This window comes from Coloeus monedula, assembly GCF_965178545.1.
Source record: "Coloeus monedula genome assembly, chromosome: 2".
NCBI lineage: Eukaryota > Metazoa > Chordata > Aves > Passeriformes > Corvidae > Coloeus > Coloeus monedula.
The window spans coordinates 62,250,508-62,274,907 of record NC_138782.1 but is presented as its reverse complement, the minus strand read 5'-3'; the positions used below and the strand labels follow the sequence as shown (position 1 = coordinate 62,274,907).

The 24,400-nt window shown below is 39.3% G+C and overlaps 1 protein-coding gene across 1 annotated transcript; it reads left to right on the top strand.

Annotated features, from left to right (window-relative positions):
- Positions 1-5,803: 5,803 nt before the first annotated feature.
- LOC309570123 (plasminogen-like) lies at positions 5,804-21,329 on the top strand (the record flags this gene model as incomplete). Its single annotated transcript, XM_082276750.1, has 13 exons — positions 5,804-5,852; positions 7,071-7,206; positions 8,707-8,813; positions 12,479-12,593; positions 13,444-13,583; positions 14,179-14,299; positions 14,422-14,540; positions 15,424-15,586; positions 16,180-16,310; positions 17,596-17,761; positions 18,513-18,679; positions 19,578-19,726; positions 21,213-21,329. 13 exons carry the CDS (start codon positions 5,804-5,806, stop codon positions 21,327-21,329), a joined length of 1,680 nt encoding a protein of 559 aa, XP_082132876.1.
- Between the last annotated feature and the right edge of the window lie 3,071 nt (positions 21,330-24,400).

The following is a 24,400-nucleotide window of genomic DNA, read 5'->3' as shown; positions in this document are numbered from 1 at the left end:
TGGAAAAAGTTATTAAGGTAATTCCAGTTGCTGACAGCATCATCCATTTAACTTTTTATCTCACTTTCATCCACCTTCCACCCCCCTGTTTGTGATGACTCTTATATTTCTGCACTTTCTATGACAAAAATAGAACATGATATGCTACAGCCTTTGGGACACACAACACATGTAAATGGCATATCTTTCAGAAATTTACTTTGAATTAAAATATAATAGGAGAAAATGATAAAGATGACAAGCAAATTTTCCATTATTCCTAATGCAAAATTTTCTGATCTCAACTTTGGAGTTTACATGAGAGTCAGGGAAAAAAGAACCAAGCAACTTTTTCAATGTTGTCTTCAGCAAATGCAAGCTGTGGAATATAATGACAAGGTCTTTTTGCATAGGGACATAAAAATTAGTAAAAAAGAGAGGAGTTTTATACAACATCCATTAAGCTGGAATGTCATAAACAGTTTGATTAACTGTTTGTAAACAAAGATGTTATAGCAGGTTCTATTCAAACATATAAACACATTCACACATATGCACACCCACACACACACGCAATTTGTCAGAATATTAAACTAAACCTGAAGGTAATATTCTCACCTTGCTGACGTATTGTTGAAAACCTCACTGATTCAAGTGTCTTGAATTGATCCCATTCCACACAGCCCTGAATGGAGTATTAACATCATTTGCTGCCTTACCCTTTTAACACTTACTTTCAATAAAATTAAACTGGTTAGAACATCCCTCCTTTATGCAAGTTAATGAGCCAAGAGCAAGCATGGAAATGAACCTATATGTAAGTGACAAGCAGAAAATGCACTTGGAAATTTCAAGATACCCTTTTTGTGGGAAATGGAGGTGGCTTGTCCCTCTTTTCTGAAACTGTCACAGAAGTAAGGAACTATAAACATTCATTTTATTTCCATGACATTTCTACACAGTGGATTTCATCACTAGCTGGAACCATCAGTTAGCAAAGCATGGCAGCACTGATCATTGTATATAACTGCCTAGGTGGGTAGAAATAGTCCAGAACAGCACCTTACAAATAGCAGACATTTGCAGGGGTCTTTGGAAGCACTTGGACAACTGTTGGGTAAAATGCAAAATCTCTCCACAGAGTCTCTCCTCTGCTTTTCTAACCATAAGTGGAATAATGGTTATGCTTCTTTTCTTCATTTTCTCTTCCACATTCTGCTGCCAGTTTGCCCTTACCCTCATCCAAGGACTCACCATTAACTCTAAACATTTTGAACAGAGTGGTCAAAGGGTTAAGTTGCACCATTAGGTGTGACAGGAAGGACTGATAAGAGTTCAACAACCCTCCATCTGCATGGGCTCCAGAACGGAGCTGACGGCTGAGTCCCATGACTTGGAACAGCAGAGACAGGAACTGCTCGCCTGCTAAACACAAAAATGACCTGGCCCCTACCAGTCTTTGAGGAGCCTGAACACGAACAGATTCTCACTTTCTTACAGACTCTTCCAAGAAGAACACAGAACTAAAAAGAAAATCAGACATACAGGTTGCATTTCAGGCCCTATTACGTGCTGCTTCTCTGTGTTGTGAAGCCGCACATGCAAATGGCAGGTAGCACTCTTTAGACAGGGTGATGACAGCAGTATAGCAGGAGAATAAGAAAATCAAGAAAGGACAATTTGGGGTGTGGAACACGTGCTCCCCCTAAGAGAAACGTGGAGTAGGCTACAGGAGATCACCACAGCAGTTTTGCTGAACCGCTTCCCAAAGCAGTGCTAGTGCTGAATGTTACATGCTGGGGCGCTCAAGCAGGACTCAGAGCTGCACACACAGGGTCACTCTGCTGTCCACAGTCCTTTAGTGTAGCTGTGGTTTCTCTGATGTTCTCTGTCTAGGAAATGAAGAATTATTTTACCCTCTTGTCTAGCAGCGACATGATGCAGTTGTCACTTACGTACAAAGACTTGTAGCACACGGTGTGCTAAGTGCTGGCTGTCAGATTCTCTATGGCTTTAATGCTCTCCACACCTCTGTTAAAGGCAATTGCACAGTCTCTGTATTTCCAGACACTTTTTCAGCAATGTAGAAACCTCAGTAATTAATTCTTTAGCTCATTCTGCTGTAAAGATGACACTCAGTTTGCTCGCTTCCTAACTTCTCCTCATTTGTCTGCCTTTATTCTGCTGGTTTCTTACATTTGGCAGCAGCCAGAACAAAAAAACATTTCAAAGGCAGAAGCTTTCACTATTTGAAAAACATCCTCTTTGCATCTCCTTATTGTCACTTTCCTTTCCTTGGATCCATTAGCATCTGTGGCCACAAGTCGCAGAGATGAATTTATCTACCAGATCTTCTGCCCTCTGTGTTCTTTCAAGTGCAGAGCAGGGACAGAATTTATTTTTAACTTGGCTACCTTTCCCTCTCCCAAACTCCTCCCTACCTTACATTCAGCAGCTCCTGCTGTTAGAAGCCATCCACATTGTCCATCTGGGGTTGCTGCCCAAAGTTCCCTCTCGCTCTAGGAATCAGGGCTACGTAACTTACTTTTTCTGATTGTATTTGAATAGAAAGTAAAAATGCCTTCCTTGTTTCCCAGCTGTGCATGGCTCTATGTCATGGCATTATTCTTTGGAGCAACTACACAAACTCCTTTTCTTCATGCTTGCCCCAGTCTTGTGGATGTGCAATGCCTTAGAGATGCCTTTTGAAATTTTCCCTTCCTTTGAGGATATTCAAAGAGAACTAAAACTTTCCTTTGGTTCTTTCCTCTTAGCAAGTAAGTAATATCTAAGTGTCTGTTTTCTGACAATTTCTTGTTCTGAAATTTAGAGAATTTATGTTTAAGTGAATTTATGTGCTCTGTGCTCTGACATTGTTTACAATTTCTTTGGGGGGGGGGGCAGTATTTTTCTGAACTTACAGTAAACCCAATTTCAAGGGTCAACTTCTATTTAAAAAGCCTCCTACTGTTGTTCATATTTTAACCACTGTGCTAACAAATGTACCCTGACTCTGAAATAAGATCTGATAAACTTCCACCTATGGGTTGGCCTCACAGTGATCAAATAAATGAGAACAAACACCACAAGACCAGAACTGGGGAAAGATTTAGATACAGTGTGCATCTGTGAGGGAAAAGAGGAAGGAAGGAAAGGCACAAAAGGATAAACCAACAGTTTACAAGAGATCCTTTCAAACAGAATGCCTTCACGGGTCACATCCTTGTCACAAGACAACAGTGAGGAGTGCCAGTGTGGCAGATGAAAGACACCTCTGTTTTGTCATTTTCTTGTGGAAAAACTTACAGAATGACTGGTTTTGTACCAGGAGCAATTGCTGACAATATTGTCAAGTCCAGTTTTCCAGGATCAGATCCATTTAGGCAGAGATAATAAGATTTCTTCAAATCTGCCTTGCCATCTTTGAATGAAATGGCAATATGAGAATCTTTCCTTTCTTCAGAGCATCCGCACCAATGTAGGTGCATTTAAATCAGATTTGAGGCAATGAGATTGAGAGAAGAACCAGAGCCAAGCCTAAAAGTGGCAACAACTATTGACTATAAGGAAGGAATATAGATTCTGAAGGAGTATATGTAGACTTTTAACATGAGGAAAGCTTGCAGAAGAGTTTGCTTGTGTGATGCATGCAAATTTTCCCAAACTATCCTGGACATGTGTTAACAAACCTTTGGCTACCACGATTAGCTTCTTTGGTTTTGAGAACCAGTAGGAAGAGCTAATCTGATTAAAATCTCTGACATGTAGTGTTTACTGATGGGTTTTACAAACTCAGTTAAGACTCACAGCCTTTCAAACCTCTCCATGCAGCAGAAAAAGCTGCACTCACCCACTTCTGCAGCTTTTTTTCTTAGATTTTTACCACAAGATGTGCACCATAACACAGTAACCCAATGACTACCTCAGTGGAAATGGGGGATACAGAAAAATGGGGGATACAGAGAAATGGGGGATACAGAAAAATGGGGAAGGTGCCAAAGATGCTGGGGAGGGCAGGGCTGAGCAGAAAAGAGGTTTTGCATTGGAGTAAGGAAAAAAACGCACTATCAGATAATATCTGATGGGAAGGAGGCACAGGGATTGGTGAGCAGGTGCTGTTTGTGGCCAGGGAGTCAGGGGGTATAGAGCAGGAGAGAGGGAAACCAGGATCTGGAGCAAGAATTGCAAATGGATTTAAGATTGATTAAAATATGTGAGGCTAAACCAGGATTGAATATTTCTCAAAAGCCTGTAAAGCTAGTAAAGCCTACTTGGTTTTAAAGCCTATTGCTCCTTTGTTTTACCCTTCTTTCCCAATGAGTAACTGTTCCTAAAACCTGATAAGCCCAATCCCACATATTATTGCACTGTATCTTGACCCATTCTCCCTGTCACCCTTCAAATGTTTCCCTGAGCTGAGTCCAGCTCCAATCAGCTCCTCTCTCTAGCCCATCTACTTTGCTTCCCTGGACTAACATCAGTGCTATCCCAAGCCTCTACAGATATCCCACGCTTTGCTGTTGTTCACAAGTTGCATTAAAACAGATTCAAGCACAGAAAACAACCAAATAACATAGTGTTATACTACCCTACAAGAGAAAAATAGCATAGGACCAGAGGCAGGATCAGCTTTAAAAATTTCACATAATCAGTAAAATAGAAGCTAAGCTGGTGCTCATGCTAGAATGCCTCTCTCGCATATTTACTCCTGCACTCCTAGCTTTATCCCAAGCCCTCAGTACAATGGAACTTCTACTTAAAGCAAGCAGGATGATGTAGAAGTGGATAGCCTCATTAGTTTTTAGAAGCAACTCATGATTCCGTAAACTTTTGGCCTTCAATTGCAGAGGACTGAATTGCATTGTCCAGCAGTGTCCATTCAAGTCTGTTCTCCCCATCCAAATATTCATCCTGCTCCTGCCTCTGGTGAGTCACTAGCACATGTGTTTCAATAAGTTGTTTTGAAGCAACACCAGAGAGCTTACATGCAAGAGAAGCCATGAAATGGTGCTTCAGTGCAACTTTTCTGAGGTAAAGGCTGCTTGGGAAATGCAGAGTGAGCTGATGTTGAAATCAGGATAACACACAGCAGAGCAAAGTCTGACACCCTCACTGGATGAGTTTGTGTATGCAGTGTGAGGTTAAATGTCTGGTGAGGAAGAACACTAAATTGCTACCTATGGTTCTTAAACCTAATGTTTAAGGTTTAAAGTAGCCTCTTAAATCTAAAATTTAAATGAAATGAAAATTAAGTCCTACTCCCAAATAGAGGGGAAAAAAGGGAATCTCTAGGTCAAGAAGACAGCAGAAAAGGAATTCTTTAATAAAGAAGTAAGATTAAGCTATTTAACAGAGTTAATATTATCTGAATCTTATAATCATGCTTACCATGAGATTAAATAGAAGTCGCTCTTTATAAATCAATACAGGTATTCATGGCGGAATTTACTATTGGGACTCTAGTGTCAAGAGATATTCAGATCCTGCCTGGACACATGATTTCCCATGCTTTCCAGCAACATTATTCCTGTCTTTTCTCTAGTAGAGAAAGACCCAACCATTTTAGAACAAAACATATCCTGTAAAACAAGAAAGTGCCTTCTCATTTAATAGCATCCAGTAGAAATGATTGAATCTGATTTGGTAATCCATCCAATTCAAGGTTGTTTGAACGGCCCCACCACAGCAAGGGGGGAACAGCATGGGAGAATGATTAACTTAATCCTGCTGCCTTGTTTGTTTGATGCTGCCTCACTCCAGTGCGAGTCAATAAAACTTTGAGCACCGACACACACAACTTCCAGCACCCCCCGGCTGGGCCAAAATGGGGATTAGCAAAGCTGCCTTTCTCCTTCTGTTCTTTCTCAGCTCAGGTAAGAGTCCTTTGCCTTCTGCTTGCCTAGGTCAGACTGGGGCCAAACACTTACAAGCTCCATGTGGTGAAGGTAGGTCCCCGGATCCCTGCGTCACAACTTCCCGGGACGATGATGGATTTGGGGCTTGCTCGCCAGCAAGAGCTGCTGCTGAATGGAGGGAGGGCAGTGCTTGCTCCAGGGTTGTGTTCATTAGAGACACCAGAAAAGCAGCAGCCTTGGTGTCTGCATGGGCACCTAATGGCTCCCAGCAAACATTTCCCATGGCCAGAGATGGGGGGACCCTTGGGAAGCTGCCTGTCAAAGGCTTGTACAAAGGCATGGCTCTCTCTGGTTTCAGCAGCCTTTTATCTTAGGTTTGGGGATTTTTTTTTTCTATGTTACTGCCAGCTACTGTGATCCTTATTTTGATTGCTTTAAAATTTGTTAATGCTTGTGCAAAACAGAATACAAAGGAAGGGAAGGGAAAGCTTGTTCTACACACTGCAGTTTCAGTCTTTTTCATAACCACAAGTAACTTTTTCATTCCATGTGATAGGGAGACCAAATCTGATCAGCGTTAGTTTCTGCAATATTTTTGGTATGAAAAGATATTTTTGTGGAAGATGGTGCAACAAAATTTTTAACCCATAAGAACTGAATAGGATTCTTTAGATATATTTGTATGGGTTTCATATATATGAGTATTATCTGTCCTAAAAACCTTAAAGTCCAATGAACTATGAGATTCAGACCACACATCTTCTTGCAGCCGTCTGTATAACCTCACAATATGCTATGATTGCAGTAAAAAACACATTGGACAAACATTATTTCACATCTTTCTTGAGTCCCATTGGTCCCCTTTCTCCAAAGTATGCATGGCTAATATTTTCTTTCTGAAACACCTCACTGTTTTTCCTCCTTGGGTTGTCTTCTGTGCTCCCATCACTTTATACCATAGGTTTGTGTTACTTGTTAAGACTTTCAGTATGATACAAAGCACTGTCCAAGCCATTTCTCTGTCCTGCCTTACACTGGGTTTTCAGTGATGCTACCTTTTATCATGCCAGGAAGGCATTTTAGACTTACCCATATTTTGTCACCATTAACCCAATTATTGCAGCAATCAAATGATCATGTTACATGAGTAGGTGATAAAGAATTTAACACGAGAGTTTCAAATAAATCAAATTGTCATTCCCATTTTCAGTCCTTTTTCTCTCTTTTCCCTTTTAGTGCAAGGAGGCATCCTAGACCGCTATGTGAGAAGAGAGGGAGCTGGGTTGCTGAACCCAATGAAGCAGGCTTATAGAGCAAATAGTGAAGAAGAATGTGCAGAGAAATGTGAAAACGAGGAAAATTTTGCTTGCAGGTAATTTTTTACTGGTTCCCACATGCATCTTTCCTTGCAAGTGATGGAACAATATGCCTTTTTTATCAGCAGTCTGAACTTTCAAGGGTTTCCTTATGGCTATGTGTGGGTTTGAGGTTTGCTGTAAAAACAAAAAATGTGTAGAAACAGAATGCCTGGGACATATAGGTGAAGACAGAGAAATAGAGAAATTAAGAAAGTTATGTTGAATTATTATTGAAAAAGTTTACAATATCTTGATGCACAGCTTGACACACTGCAAACCAACTGGACATGGTTTTATCAAGACTCTTGCACTCCTGCAACAAGGAATCACAATTAATTTCTTGGGAATTTAGATCAGCAATAATGGCATTGCTTATGTTCATTGCATTGGCTATCTTGCAGATAAATCCATTATTCTGAATTTTACTAGAATTTGCACTTAGGTAATTTCTACTTACTCTGAGAAAGAGACGGCCACCTAAACCTCCATGATCCTAAACCCTACTCAAGACCAGGCCAGCACTGCAGCATCCTCACATTAATGCCTCAGACCAACCTGTTTGGATCAATACTTCAGACATGTTATCCCACCTTAGAGGTGGATTGGGCTGAGCTCCTTAGTTACTTCCCTAGTTACAAATTTAACATTACTGACAGCTTAATTGGCTTAACTGGGAACAGCAGCCCTGGTGTAGTTTTGGCCCAGGACAAGCAGCACTCTCCAGACCACTCATGGATATGGTTGCCAGCAATGAGTCCGGATGTGATCCTGCACCTTTAGGAAGAGGCTGTGTGAATTTACAAGCACAGGCCCACTGGGGCCATGCCACCTGGTCACAGGGCTGCAGAATATGCTTTGTCAGTATTTGCTTTCCTGGTGTGGATCTACCCACTGAATGCCATGCTGCTATTGCTCTTTTCCTAGTTCAGAAAAGCCAGCTGTAGGAATTGCTTAGCCTGTCAGAAGGTTTCCTTGGATGCTCTTGTAAAGGCTACACCATCTGCTTCAGTTTTGCAGCTTACAGTGTAGGCACTTGCTGAAAGGACAAAAGGCTGTGTCTTAAAAAGTGCTTGCACTGCTTCACATACAAAGATGCAGAACAGTTACCACAAAATAATTTAAGGTCCTGGCCTGTGTTTTACCTGCTCCTTGCTAACTGCTGCATACTGTGGAATGTCCCACTCCTCGAATGACCACTAATATTTCTGAAATAAGATCAAGGTGCCTTGTGCATATATCCCCTTCAGCATGATCTCTTGAACATCTAGCAGGTTATAAATCTTTTGTCCCTTGTTATAATTTGTTCTTGTTGTTCCATTTCAACCTAAGTTTGATATGAATGCTTAGAAGTGAAAATCACCACTGAAAATGTGAGCTCAGTTTCTCAGTCTTAAATATCACTGAACTGTAATGCTTGATAAAATGACAACTGAATACTCAAAAATGTTTTCAGGAAAATAAGCATCTATCCAGCCATTGTTTCTTACATTGCTCTCTCCTTTTAATTTCAACAGGGCCTTCTTATTTACCAGTAAAGACCAACAGTGTTTAACATTGACTCAGAACACCAAAACGGCAATGATATTCAGAAGAGCAAATGAAGTTCTTTACGAAAAAAGAAGTATATCTATGTCTTTTTTATATTATTGGACTGTGCTTCAGATAAAAAGGATCTATTTTTATAATATTTGTATATTGCTATATGATGTTTGTACTCTTCAGTTGGTGCCAATTGGTGGCATTTTTATCCTATTCTTATTTTTATGGCATAATTAATTGACATGGTGAATTTTGTATTCCCCTTTTGTACATATTTTATTTATATATTAATATTTTTGTAATAGATGAGGATTATTTGACAGAAATGGTCTCTAATTATTTCTGAAAATACAAAGTATGTTTCTGAGAAAGGTCACCTATCCAATTTTTTATCCTGTTTCAAATGTTATCACCTTATTCCAGATGGAACAAAACAATTGCGTTTTAAGACTATTTTTGAACTACATTATTGAGCATGGAGCTCTTGCTATATACAGGAAAGAAGGAATGTGGTTTATTTTTTAATGTAACATAAATTTAATTGTCCTGTTCCCTGACTTTAGTAATATAGAAGGGAGAAAAGATCTCCTTAGGGATCATTCAGATAAAAGATAGTGTGGTAAACTCTGAATAGAATTACTTCTGTTCTGTGTTAAATGACTTCATAAACACTGTCTTTGGTCAAAGTTTGCTGAGTTTTAAGATTGAAAAAAATATTAATGCATTTGAAAATATTCAGAAATTGGAAACTATGTTATCTCAAGACTTTGGTGTCCTTCAACAAAGAAAGGTGCATCAAAAGCTAAGATGAAGCAGGTTCTCAGCTGCTGAAAATCATGAAATGGTTTTGATGGGCCAGTTTCCAAGCAAGAGGCAAGAATCATAATAAGTTGACAGTAAATACCCATGAGCTCTGGAGAACTGCATCTTTACTTCTCTGCCGACCTGCCCTTATCCCTTCCTGTGGAATAGGACAATGCTGTGTCTATAGCAGCTGCAAGGAGATTTTAGATAGTAGTTCAGCTATCTGTTCAACTACTAGCTGGATTGCAGCTGAACATCCAAATGAGATTTTGTTCAGTCATTGTTAGGATATTAGGAAGTCATTTTCCACAGAAAGGTGGGTAAGCACTGGGCCACATTTCCCAGAGAGGCCGTGGAGCGTTCACCCTTGCAGATACTGACTGTACACAGCTCTGAGCAGTCTCATCCACCTTTGAACCTGAATGTGCTATTTCTGGGGCTATGGACCAAAGACCACTGAGGGTCCTTTTCAACCTGATGTTTTCGGAAGCCTATGTCAAGCTGCATTTTTTCTGTAGGTAATTTAATGTTTAGAACATTAGCTCTTTTAGTATACACAAAAGGAGGTGGGAATTTCCATAAATCACATCTAAGTGATGCTTAAAATTCTTCTGCAGTTCCTATGTAGAAGGAAAACTGAGTGAATCAATTAGCAAATAACAAAGCTAAAAGACTGAATGAGTTATATGTAAATAATCGTATTGGTTTTGCTTACGGTGATCAGGAGCTGGACTGTGATTTTGGTTTATTTTTGAGTCATCCCTTGGATTTACTGAGGCTAGAACCTGGTCCTGCAATACTCATTGAGGTTTTGTTACATCTTTTGAGGCCATAGGCATGTGTTTTAGTTTCTTGAAATAACAGACCCACACCACTAAAAGTGTGAAAACCTGTTGTTTGACATAACCAAAATTTCCAAAAATTGCACCTCTACCTACAGAAACCAAAAGACAGACCTTGGTATCGTAAGCATCAAAAACACAGCCTATTGTGTATGTGTCAGAAGGTTTCTGTGTTGTTCATCTTTTTATTTGCAGTAATTTTTTCAGTCAATGCAATTACTCAATGAGACCTAGTTGCTTTTTATCCTTGCATTCAAAGAAAAGGATGAAAATTAGTACAAAACAGACAGTTTCAGAAGTTATTTTTTCTATAATATGTGCTATAAAAGAGAAAGTTAATCTTCTCTGACTTATAGTAAAAGTAATAAGAATTAAAGCTGCATTTGGGAATTGTTACCTACATATCTGTTTGGAAATAGTTAATCCAAGGGACACGGGTTGAGTTTGGGGATCAAAGTCAGTCATTTGTCATCAGAAGGAAAAAGCCCTAAAGGTTATATAAACGGTCAAAAGTTTACACAAACAAAAGAGTCAGCACTTGACTGATTCAATGTTCAGTAATTGAGGGGTTTAATGTTATTTTGTTGCGAAATTGTTTGAGGGATCCAAATGGCTTCCAGCTAAAGTTTCTAGAGTAAACTTGCCTCTATACATACACTGAAATAAAAGCATGCCTAAAGGTACATCTGTGAACTCAGGTCTAAACTATCAGCCCTCAGAAAAGCTGAACCGTATTTTGGATTAAAATATAAGTCCTTCTCACTTTGGGCAAGACAGATCTGTGTAAAATGGCATTATTTCTCCAGGTTTCTCTTAATCTTCCGCTTGTATGTCAGCTTTGTTACAACTTTGATGCTGAGAAAAACTGTAGCAAAACTGCATCCCTACAAGTACTCGGTTTGGACACTACTTAAAGACACTGAGACAAACAAGCTCGCAACCTAAAAGAGAGATTGCTTCTCTAGGGAAATGTTAAATGAGTTTCCTACTTAGTTTTCCAAGGCAGAGGACACATTGCCTGACAGTGACTGTCCCTGAACTGCAGACACAGAAGCTCTGAGGGAATATGCCAAGATCTGAGTTCCTTCAGCTGTGCCTTGGAAGAGATGCCCCTTGCAAGCCATCTCTGCCCTTGCAGTCACGAGTTCTGTGCTGGGAAGGGTGATTGCCCAGGTCTGCTAGGAAATCTTAGGGGCTTCAGTGGGGTTATGGTTGCTCCCACCTCCTGGGAAAAAAAAATTGCAACATGGAGCTTTCAGTTCTCCTTTAATTTAATTATTATTCATTTAAAACAATTTTATGTTTTAGGCTTACTGACCCCAGACTTCATCAGCATTAAAATTAAAATCATCTGTCTTATACAGAGACAGGATTTAATCGCTAATTCATTCAGTCCTTATTTTTCTATTATTCATGGAAGTACTATTAAGTTCCAAAATATAAGAGTGCAAAGATATATATAATATACACATTCAACCAACTATCCATTTTATTTTGACCAGCAAAAAATCATTGTTTCATCATATCATAAATTAATTAAATCTCATTCATTACATGGTGAACTTTAATGAAAAAATGTCATTGGAATTTAAATGAACTTAAAAAAATGGCTTATTTAAACTGGTAAAATAGTCTATTTGTGCATCTGTGAACCTGTCTTCTTGTCTTCAACTGAATTCAGGGACTGTCTTTAAAGATTTAAAGTATTACTGTGCATAACTATAATAATGTCATAGGAGGTAAGAAAAAGAGAATGTGTTTCTATTTTGCTATAGTATCTATGTAAATGTTAAAAGCATATTTTATTATTTAAATCTACCATGGTGTGTTCCCAAAATAACTGGATTGTGTTACACTTATTTGTCTGGAATTCTGGTGTGGAACTTTTTTTTCTTTCACATACATTTTTCAGTCCCAATTAAGTCAACTTAGATATCAGCTAACTAGTAGGTTTTTACAATGTGAACTGTCTAGCTTTGAGAACATAAGAAAGTCTAAATATGATCAAATATATTTAAGTGTCTTAGCATGAAAATGGATTTTGTACATGTTAGAATCCAATCAATATGTCATGGTACTGATTAAGCACATATCATTTCAGTTTATCTTCTAGAATGCAAGGAGGGAAAAGGAGTGGATTACAGAGGAACAGAAGCCAAGACTCAGAAAGGTGTGAAGTGCCAGAAGTGGGCTGATAATGACCCACATAAACCAAAGTAAGTATCTGTTTATATGTTTTTCTGAAATTTTGTCAAGCCATACATATAGGCTAATTAGTCTTGTAAGCAACTTGTTTGGTGTTAAAAGTCTTCTAATAAATTATTTTTCTACACCTATCTAAACTAATATCATTCTCTAATCTCAGTTGTAATTCAGAGACCTCCAAGTGGTGCTCTCCAAGTGAGACTATGATTAACAGAGACATTGTAAGCCTTGGCAGCCCCATTTAAATTTTATGGTCTTTACATGAGCAAAGCACTAGACAGGGACACCTCTGGTTCTTCTGAAATCAGATTTTTTCAGTAATCTCACCAGAGCAAGAACTTCTCTTGGCCAAAGGTATAACATGTGGCAGATGAGATAGATGTGCATCATTTTATCAGTGAACCCACAATTAACAAGGCAGTATTTCTTGTATTTAATAAAAAATACCTGACTCGGTTTATTTAGTAACATTCTATTCAAAAGTTATAGCATTCAGGTTACAGAGGACTCTCACATTTCAGCAAATATGTTCTCATTGCATGTTCCAGGGAACATATCCCAGAGGAAAACAGTTCACTACAGGCTACACAGTACCTTGACTGAGCAATAACTGCTGGAAACCAATGACTAAAGTAAATGCAAGTATTAAAGGCATGACTGGCCTTAGAGGCACCATACTTCCTGAAGTCTATCACTGCAGCACTTCTAATGTTTCAGCAATGGCACACAGTAACAATTAGGAGCCCTCTAAAGACCAACATCTACAAAATGGTCCTCAGATAAAGATTTCATTCTTAGAGTCCTCGTCTGAACAGCTGGGACACTTCCCTTATTCTGTAATCCCATTTAATTCTGTTCCAGTTACACACCTGAAAAGTATCCCAATGCAGGACTGGAGGAAAACTACTGCAGAAATCCTGACGAGGATGAAAAGGGACCCTGGTGTTACACAACAGATCCTGATACCAGATTTGACTACTGTAACATCCCTGAGTGTGAAGGTCAGGATACACATACTGACTTCTTTTCTGTTTTTGCAAGATGTGTTCAAGAATGTGAAGTTATTCAGATACTTTTATTTTCAATTGAGCATTTGTTTCAAACTTGAATTTAGTTCAACACGAAACTTTCCAAAACATTTTCGACATCAGCAAGGAAGATATCAAAAGACCCCGAAAACAGCTGTACAAAGTCTTTTTTTCTCCCTGGATAAAACATGGCATATGGGTGTATTCACATATCCTAAACTTAGAATTGAACCAAATGACAGTTGCTAGTGCAAAACTCAATAAAATGGGACAGCAGCAAAGCACAGGTTTTAAATTATATCTTAATAGATTCAATTTAGCTCTTTTAAAACCTGTTGTCTATAATGTTGATTTGGGTTTTTTAATGGAATACTAGAAATGTTATCAACTAGTTAAAGTCATCTCACCAAAGAAAATAAGCTTTTACTTTGCCAAAAAAATGACTGTACTTCAGCCTTGTGCTCTGATCAGGCTCTTGAACTTCATGTGAGATGAGTGGGAGCGTTTATGGAGCAGTTCATCAGGGGCTTTCTGTCTCTCTTGTCCTTATTCTGCCTTGTTCTTACAGTAGAGTGCATGCACTGCAGTGGAGAAAACTACCATGGAGTAGTTGCAACAACGGTGTCTGGGCTTGAGTGCCAGCGCTGGGACTCCCAGCAACCTCACTCTCATGGATACCTCCCGGAAAAGTAAGTCAGGTTCTGTGATGGTCTATTTCTCATCCGCGGTGGGCTGAAGACCACCCTGAACCAGACAGGATAATTGTTATGGCTGTTAGTAATGTATCTTAAAACTTATTTTTCCGGTTCAGTTTTCCAGAGAAGGATCTGAAGAATAATTATTGTCGTAATCCCGATGGTGAACTTCGGCCCTGGTGTTTCACTACCAGTCCAACAACACGCTGGGATTATTGTGACATTCCTCGCTGCAGTGAGTCTGACTTCTAGACTTCTTCCAATCAGAATGGTTCAAGAATCTAGAACAAACAGAACAGATAAAAAAAAAGTATAAAATATAAAAAAGTATATATAAAAGCTGAATTTTATCTCAAAGAAAATAATTAATCATTTTGAAATGAACCTCTGATAGCTTTATTGAGGCTAGACATTTCTGTCATAGGCATTTCTAATGGTTTTGTCTGGAGCACATCTCCCTTCCTTGATGTGTTTTTCTATGACCAGGCATTTCTGGTGTTTCTTCTGATGTTCCTCTGTTGATGCCAAGCAGTTTCACTCTTCCTGAAAATACTTTGGCTTTTGTTTCACTCTTCCAAATCAATTCTGCACCTTTTCAGTTTCCTTTTCCCCTAAAGGGCTGTCCTTGCCATTATACTTTCCTTGGGACTTCTCACCAGACCTCATCTTTGCTGTCTCTCACCAGTTAGAGTATGTCTATTTTACACCTGCAAGTGTATGTATCAGTGATGGGCCTGACACTTTCACCCCGGTTTTCTTCACAGTATTACCACTTGCTCACTTTCCAGCTCTGTTCTGATGAGGCTGTTAGCATTTCCATATGCAGACTTTTGTATCCTGTATTGTGTCCTGGCTGCTGTAAAGGGGCACATGCAAATGCCTTTTTGGCAGCCTGACTGCTTGTGAAGAAGTTAAAATGGGAGAAAAAAAAAGTTAGGAAAGATATCTTTAGATCTTTCTCTGCCTTTCGGACTTTTCAAATATTTTGACATTTAGAACTTACCTGCAAAGAAATCTAAAATGCCCACTTAATTATTAAGTTCAGAGTGGTTTGTTGGTTTAGTTTTTTACTATATCTAGAAGGCACTGTTTAATTTGAGTTCCTTTTTCTGTAACAGCAACACCCCCACCACCTCCTGCACCAGGGCGTCAGTGTCTCTCAGGAAGAGGAGAAGACTATCGAGGCACAATATCTGTTACGGAATCGGGAAATACCTGTCAGCACTGGAATTCTCAATCTCCCCACAGACACGCTCGCACTCCTGAAAACTATCCCTGCCAGTAAGTGAAACCCCTCTCTTATTCAGTGTGCAGGAGAAATACCAAGTCTCAAAATTACTTCAGTTTTCTTCATCTATATTGCAAAGTTCTTCAGTTACACCAGCATTCATCACCTGCTGGATCTAATATTTTCCATTTTTGTTGTACATTTTTTTAATTGACTTCTTTGTTCTTGAATACTGGTGTCTCCTCTTCTGAGTTTCAAGCTCTGCTTGATTGACTTTTCCCCTCCTCATTTCATCCTTTTACTGTACAGTTGCTCAGATGAAACCATGTGGAATAAGAAAGGTACAATTATAATATTTGCTTGGGGCTAGATTCTTTCACCCTAGTTCTTTCTACTGTGCTGTTTTTGGCCTCAAAGTACTACAATCTCTTAATTCATCCATCAGTCAAGCGAGTGCCTGGTTTAGCACATCGGAAACACCAGTGAATTGCAATTTTTCATGTAATAGATGGCATCAATAAATGAGAGCCACAGTTACCTACCAGTAAATGCAACAGTAAACTAGGCAGCAAGAGATTCTCCTTTTGTTCATAACCTTTAATAGATTTCCATGAGAGACTTTTATCAGTTGAGTTTTCTGTTTTAGGAGCCTAGATGAAAACTACTGCAGAAATCCCGATGGTGAGAAGAGGCCATGGTGTTACACCACCAACACAACCGCCCGGTGGGAATATTGCAACATCCCCTCCTGTGACAGTACCAAGCCAGAGGCCCCCGGTAAGAACAGGAGACAGCTGAAAGTGAAGGCTCATCATGCTTTATTTTGAAAAACCTTGTGTGACTCAGTTGCCTTGCTGCTATAACTGTCAGCATTGCCATGTCTGGTTGAACTCCTGGGTCTGATGTGGAGCCCAGGCTGGTATATTCAGTCTGGTGGCTAAGTGTAGAAGGTTTTAAGTCAGCTATCGACTCAGATCAGGAAATATTGCAGTAACAGAGGTCTTTTCATTTTGCCAAGTGGTGGTTACCTCCACTTCTAAAATTTTAAATGCTCCATGGAAAAGTTAGTTAGCTTTACATGCCAGTTCCTTAAAAACTAAATCTGAAGCAAAACCTAAGATAATTTAAGAGCACTGAACCAAGACTCCGTAGAAAACAAGGAGAAGGAAATTCTCCTTACACAAGGTAGTCTTGTTCCACACATATGTCCATGGCAAAGACACAGCCAGCCTGCTATCCTGAAAAAATTTTGATCCATATGTTAACTATTTGGCTTGTGAGCTGAAATCAATCTGCATGCATGAAAGCAAAATTGGTGTACAAGTGCTTTCATAGCATATTATTAAATTTTTGCAAACATCCTTTGAAATCTTCCTTTTGATCTACTGTCTGAGAAGGGTTCTGTTACAGAGAGCGTGCTGTGGTAGTCAATGAAACACTCTGACTTGTTGTTTTCTGTTGTCTTTTGTAGCGTGTGCCTAGCCATTGCCTTGGATGGATGTCTGGTGAGATAAGGAGATGGAGCAATCTCCCAGCACGACTCCCTGCAAAGGGAGGTACTCTGCAGTTACGGCAAGGAAAAGACAGACCCAGAATCCTCTGGGAGATCCTATGCAGATCCCTTGTAACCCATTGGCCTTTACCCTCTGACAGCCACCCCTTGTATCCCTATAAAAGCTAGCCCCCTGCCCCTGCGAGAGAGAGCTCTCATCCCTGGCTTTCCCTTCGGCAGAATAATAAAGTTATTTTGTGTGGAACCAGCCACATGAGCCTCTCGTCTCTCTCTGGTTTAGCCTGGAGGCTGCCCTGCAGAGGTGAGCTGAAATCACGAGCTCACAATCACTAAAGAGCTGACATCTCTGCATGGGCCCTCCTGCCAGCAGCTGAGGGAAGACACTGGGCCTCGGGAAGGCGATTCCTTTTGGGACCATCTCCCCGGACCAGTCACCTCTTCCTCGGTCAGAGCTACTGACCCCTCACCAGCTGTAATAGTCTTTCTATGCTCAAGTATAAATGTCAAAGTATTAAGATGCAAGAGATTGGTTTCTGTTATTCACTACAGCTGTTGATGTGCCTGAGCAGGCTCAAGTTACTGAGGAGTGCTATCAGGGCAATGGGGTGACTTACCGTGGTACAGCTTCTTTCACTCTCACGGGAAAGAAATGTCAAGCCTGGAGCTCAATGTCGCCTCACCGGCACAACAAAACAGCAGAGAACTTCCCAAATGCGTATGTGTATTTCCCATTTCCAGGTTTCATTGGGCAATGATCATTCATGAACTTGTTTTGATTTGCATCATCATTGCACAACGGTGATTATAAAGCTGGGAAGGGAGTGTACTTGATAAAAATAATCCCTTCCTTTTCTTCCTTTTTTATCATGGAAATGTTTTTTATCAACCTAATCTTGAAAGAAACCACAGTTGTCACTATTACACTTTAGACTAATTAACTGTGTGTTTCTGCATTGCTTCTAAAGCAATTAATAGTTAACATAAATTTTCCCTTATGCTGAAATGAGCCGTTTCTATACATTAATTTATTCATGAGTTTAATTCTTTGCTTCCTAGTCTACAAGTCATTAGAGCTTTGAGGAAGGGATAGGTTGTTTTCTTATTCCTAATATTTATCATTCATTTTTTGCAAAATGCAAAAAACTATTCCTTTTTAAAAGCTATTACTGCATTTGAAGAAGAAAATAAATAATATCTTTGCTATAAATGTAGGAATTTACTTCTCTGGATTTTAAAATTTTATTCTACTATAAGTGTTAGTCAGTGAATAACTATTTGGCATATTTAAATATTCAATATATGTATCCTGATTTCTTTCTGCTGCCAAAACCATTTCAACTGGCCATGACAGAATGCACATAATAAATGATATATGACTCCATAGCAGATCTGCTTTCTAAAATGTTCTTTTGAGCTCTCCCCAGAGCAGTGGCATGGATAGGAATATAATATGTTTGCATTTGTAGGGGCCTGAGCCAAAATTACTGCAGAAACCCGGACGCCGACAGCCGTCCATGGTGCTACACCACCGACCCCAGTGTGAGGTGGGAGTATTGTGCCCTGAAGAAGTGTGATGGCCAAGGGCTACAGACTGTACCTCAGCCTCCTCAGACAACACTGGAAACAAGCCCTGGTGAGAATACTTTCAGCTTCCCCAGAAATGCTCATAACCAGGAAGTTGGTTTTTATGGAAGCATCTTCAAGAATTTAATGAGCATGAAATACAGGAAACTCTAAATAAATACAGAATTTAACATAGTATTGTATCCACTCTCTTCATTTTATACTGGGGTTTCTGCATTAGATTTTAGACTAATATCACATCTTCTACCTGCTACATCTGACAATTTTGGAAACTCGAGGAAGAGGATGGCTACCAGTCTCCACACTACTGTGGGAGGGCAACTAGCAATGACAGAAAATGCAGCAGTGATGGCATTTTGCCGGCAACTGCTCCAAAAGTCTCTTCCTGTGCCATGCATTGATATTTCCAGGGTTCCATTTCCCATCAGAGGACAGCTGGCTTTTCTTTGATTCAGTTCAAATGATACTGTTATGCAGTAGATGGGTAGAGTACTGCAGCTTTCATGTTTGGGGTTTTTTTTTTGCTATGACACGTTTCTCTGGTTAGAAGGTTAATAATTTTGACTGAGCACGTGTTACTGCTTGTTACCTACTGTAAAATGGGGCAATGGACAGATATCAGTGTCTGCAAGGGAAACACTTCATGTGAGTGTATGGTCATTGTATTCCTGATTTCTGGAGTTATGAAGGATCAACTGAATGTAGGCTTCTTTGATTTATGACTTTTGTGATCATGAATAAAACTCTTAAAATACAAGGAAATTAAAATGTCATCATTAGTCATCATTGACACTATGTTGCTCTTCTTTCCTTGTCTACATATTGTGTAGGACTTGCAAACTGTAGTAGCATTTCCTCAAATTTCTCTCTGCTTCGCCACCATCAAGTACAAATGTGGCCCAATAGCTCACAGCTAACAACCATTTCCTTTTCTTCACTTTTCACAGACTGCATTAATGAAAATGGTGTAGACTACCGTGGCACAGTGGCAAAAACTGCAAGGGGCAGGACTTGTCAAGAGTGGAGTTCTCAGAGACCTCATAGCCACGACTATTTCACTCCCACAACTCATCCAAGAGCAGGCCTGGATAAAAATGTAAACAACTGTTCATTCAATACTTGTTGTCATTGAGCTTTGCCTGTCTTTTTCAGGGTCCCTCAGCAAGCATTTTGTGACAGGTCTTTGTTAATTAATTTCTTTTCCTCAGTCCAGTCTAAAAACCTGATTGTGATAATTCTTGCTGGCATGACCAATCTGTACTTCTGTGGGACACAGAGATGCCCAGAAGCTCTACTGAATGCTTCTGCAGGACAGCCAAGGGGCTTCAGATGGGTACTTTCTTCTCCCCACTACCGAGGACTAACCAGAGTTGGTCTGTGTGCAGCATCTCTGCCTCCTCTGACAGGAAGAACACCTGGGGTCTTAGGTTTCAGTAATACCAGGGACAGGTGAGATGGTGATGAATCCTATGTTCAGTGCAAGTCCCTTGAGATATAAAGCTGATGGATTGTAACCCCCTATCCTCTAGTAATTCCCCTCAGCCCTCCAGCTCCTGCCGCAGCCCGTTATTCAGGGATAGCCCTGAATGTACCTGACCATCCTGTAAGACAATCTCCCTTTCTAACCTTCATCTCCCTAGTCTTTGCAAATGTACTCATCACCAGTTCTTTAGACTTGTAATATCCCATATACAGTATTTGCCTAATTTGTCACAAGCTTTGTATGTGATAAAAAGAGCTTGTTTGATGCTGCCAGCCTGAATACTTTTTTACCAGGTGGATGACTTTAGAACTTGCTTTAGTCAATTCTTTGATGGAATCACATACTCCGTATTGAATTCCAGCTCAGACTGGGGAAACTCCCTCTAAAAAAGCTGTCTGCCATAAATTCTTGGTTCTTGCATTTGTCAGGGGCTCTTGGTAGCAAATATTTTCTCCTTTTTTCTAAGACCTGGGATGTATTTCAGGATAGGGAAGGGAACTAGAAAAGATACCTGGTAGCACACAGTTGTGTGAGGTGTTCTCTGTGCGATCTCTGTGCTGAGCAGAGATCACTATGCCCAGGAAAAATCTAGAGAGCAATTCAGCTAACCAGCACCCACATGAGGGTGAACACTGCAGCCCTGCATCACCACGGAGACCACCAGGCTGTGCAAGAACAGCTTACACAATACTCACTTGTCCCCGAGTCATGCAGCCAAAGTGGATGTGAAAAAACCTCAGGACTGATCCTACTGCTCCTATTAACTGCAGTGAAAGCAGGAGAAGATCTTTTCTGTGCTTTAGAAAGCTTCATCCAAGGTCAAGGTCTCCTACTTTTTGAGGCCTTAGAGATCCAAGGTTGCCCTAGTGAAGCTTGCTGTCTGAAGACAGTTGAAGAAGTCTGATTTTTATTATCCTTTTCTAAACTCACTGACCAAATGGAAAAATGAAACAAATTTTGACAAAGGATTTGGAAATCATTTGTAAAAAAGGAAATTAGAAAAATATTTCCCAAATTTAATTTTATTTTATTTGGAAACTGTAATTGGTTGGCTTTTTATTTCCTGGTTAATAGCTGGTGTCTTTATTCTTTGTTACAGTATTGCAGGAATCCTGATGGAGATGTGAATGGACCTTGGTGCTACACAACAGACCCGAGAAAAGCCTGGGAGTACTGTGACATTCCCAAGTGCCGTAATTATTCCTTTAAAGACTAAGAGTTAAAATATTTGTATCGTTTCTGTCACAATAAAGATACCTATATCATTTTTGCCAAGTTTAAACAAAGATTATTTGCATTTTCTTTTTTGTGTTAGGGCAGCTCTATGCAAATTATGCAAATACACATTTTCAGTGGGACTAGTTTTCACCTTAAAAGTGAATTGCATGAGACAAAAAATAGAATGCTCTAAGACTTGACAAGGTGACAAAAGCAATTTCTCTTTTTCCTCAGAATGCAATTTAATGACCTTTGCAATCAATATAATCAACATTTCCATATATACTTGCAAGCCTAATCAAGTTGGTCAGCTCTATATTACTTTTCAATCTCTTAGTTTTAGGTTTCTCTTCTGAAACTTTATGTCTCTAGGACACTGCTTTCAAAGACAGTTTAAAAGCATTAAGACATTATTCTTCAGAATTTAAAAGCTGAATCTGAAATAACAAAACCCCATAATACAAATTCATATTTTTCTCAATGCTAGAAGAAAATACATAGGCAATAATGCTTAAAGTAGGAATATGGCACTACGGCTTTTAAATTTGCAATGTAAGTTTGAATCAAGTTTACATCTATGTAAAAGTACAATCGCTTCTATGACAGTAGCACTAGAAGGACTCCAATGAAAGCTGGGATTCTATTGTGGTAGAAGTCCTGCAATCACTTAGAGATAACCTCTTCTGGTCTTAGATAGCTCTAGGCTAAGTAGAAAAACCAAACAGCTAAAACGAGATATTATCCCCCCACACAAGCAAAACTGAAATAGATTTACTTTGCTTGTCTGAAGCAAGTATGTTCCCCCAATGCTTCCTACAGTCCTCTTACTCTGATTATCCAAATCAGGAACTTGTCTACATGGCAGTATGGTTTCCTTGTAACTTGAGTGCTCAGCTGTTTTTCCTCATAGAAGCCCAGAAGTGACCAGGGCATACATATAAAAATTGACACTAAAAGAGGCTTCATGCTACAGTTTAGTCATTGTCTACAGATGCTATGTCTCATCACAAAGTAATTATGTATACTCAGTTCCTTAGCTCTGCCAGAGTTCTGGCATTTCAATTACATGTTACTTCAAAAGCTTTCCTCCTTTTTTCTTTTTCTGTCTTTAAAAAAAATGTTAAGGAGAAATTAAGATTATTATAAACACTTGGAATAGTAAGCTTCTTTCATTTAGTCACTAGGAACACTAAATTCTTTGTACAAGAAACAAAACAGTTAAATAAAGGCTCAGTTATACAGAGGACTCAGCCATTAAACACAAAGAGAACGACACAGGATTCAGCCATTAAACGTGAAGAGAACGACCTTTCTGGAATTGGATAAAACTGGCATTTCAGCTTAAGAACATGCCTAGATATACACATCCTAGTAGAAATGGGCTATGTCACCATCAACAACAGTAAAAAGTAGATTTGTCTTGTTTAGTAAGAGCCAAGTAACTTATTATGTAAACTGTGACTTCATGTTATGATTAATGCTATCAAAAAACATATGACCGGGGGGAAAAAAATCCATTACTTCAATAGTTAATTTTAAAATGTTTTTTTTTTGCAAATGAGAAATGGATGTAATCTGTCCACACACAAAGATACTTGTCCTATGATTTTATTTCTCTTTCTGTTACGAAAAATAAGACACCAGCAATTCTTCTAACTCAAATTTTGTCACACATACAAACCTACTCCTTCATACCTACTGGTAAAAGACATTAGGGTGTTATGACTCTAAACACAGTACAGAGCTTCAGGTACTCAGATATTTTTAACCCCACCCCACCTACCACACACAACACAAACTCCCCCCAGCCCCCCTGTACCTGGTTATACTCTCAGCTTAATCTTGTCTATCATTCTTTAACTCTCAGTTAGAGTCTCTTAGTACTTGAGCCACGATCCATTTCCTTTCTGCACCAACCACAGAATCATTGAGTTGGTAAAGACCTCCAAGACCACTGAGTCCAGCCTTTGAAAAAACACCACCCTGTCAGCTAAACCACAGCACTAAGTGCCAAATCCCATAATTTCTTGAACATTTCAAGGAATGGTGACCCCACCACCTCCCTGGACAGACAGTTCTAATACTTAACCACCTTTTCAGTGAAGAAATTCTTTCTGATGTCCAACCTGAACCTCCTCTGATGCATCTTGTGGCCATTTCTTATTGCCCTGTCACTTGTTGCCTGGGAGAAGAGGTCAACCCCCCACCTTGCCACAACCTCCTTTCAGGCAGGAAGAATATTCTTCATGTTGCAAGAAACGCTATCACAGCCCCAATAACCATTACCAAAATTGTCATTAATATTCTTAATTGACTCAGTGCCCATTTAAAGTATTTTCTCTTATTAAAAGTTTCTAATAAAAGCTGCTTTCTCAACAGCTTGGTGACAACAAGCCAGCTGGCAGAAGGAGAAGTAATTTGCTGGGTTTTAACATGAATGAATCCAGCTTTCTCTGCTTTAAAATACTATTTGAATAAACATAGTGTGCCAGTTTGGACACCCCAAGACACATAGCAATACTCAGACAGCCCTGTTTAACTTTGTTCAGCAGGGACAAAATAAACATGGAGTAACTACTCTCTAACTGTACCAACATTTATGACTAGACAGGTAATAGGGTAAAACTTACAACAAAACCAATCAGTAAAACCCACACACAGTAGAAGTGCTTAATCAGTGAGTAACTTTTCCTTAACTTTACAAACTGTACGAACTTTTGTGGCAGGAAGGCTAGTACAGGAAAACTGAAAACAAAATTAAAGAAACAACCAGTAAAATCCTCACACAGTAAAAATTCTTAACACCATCTTATTTTGCTCTCTGATAAAATTATTATAAAAGTATATTTTTATGCTAAAAAATGAATGAAATTCATTTTCTGGCTGGCATACCATTTATATAAAACATAAGTCACTGAGACACACACAATGGTGAAAGAGGTCATGGTTTAACTCTAACCTAGGCAAAACCAGCACATACATCTATTTTGACGGTGCTGCTTTAAAATTCACCTGTTGGTTGCCAAAAATGAAGAATGCATAAAAAAATTCTTATTAGGCAAAGAATCT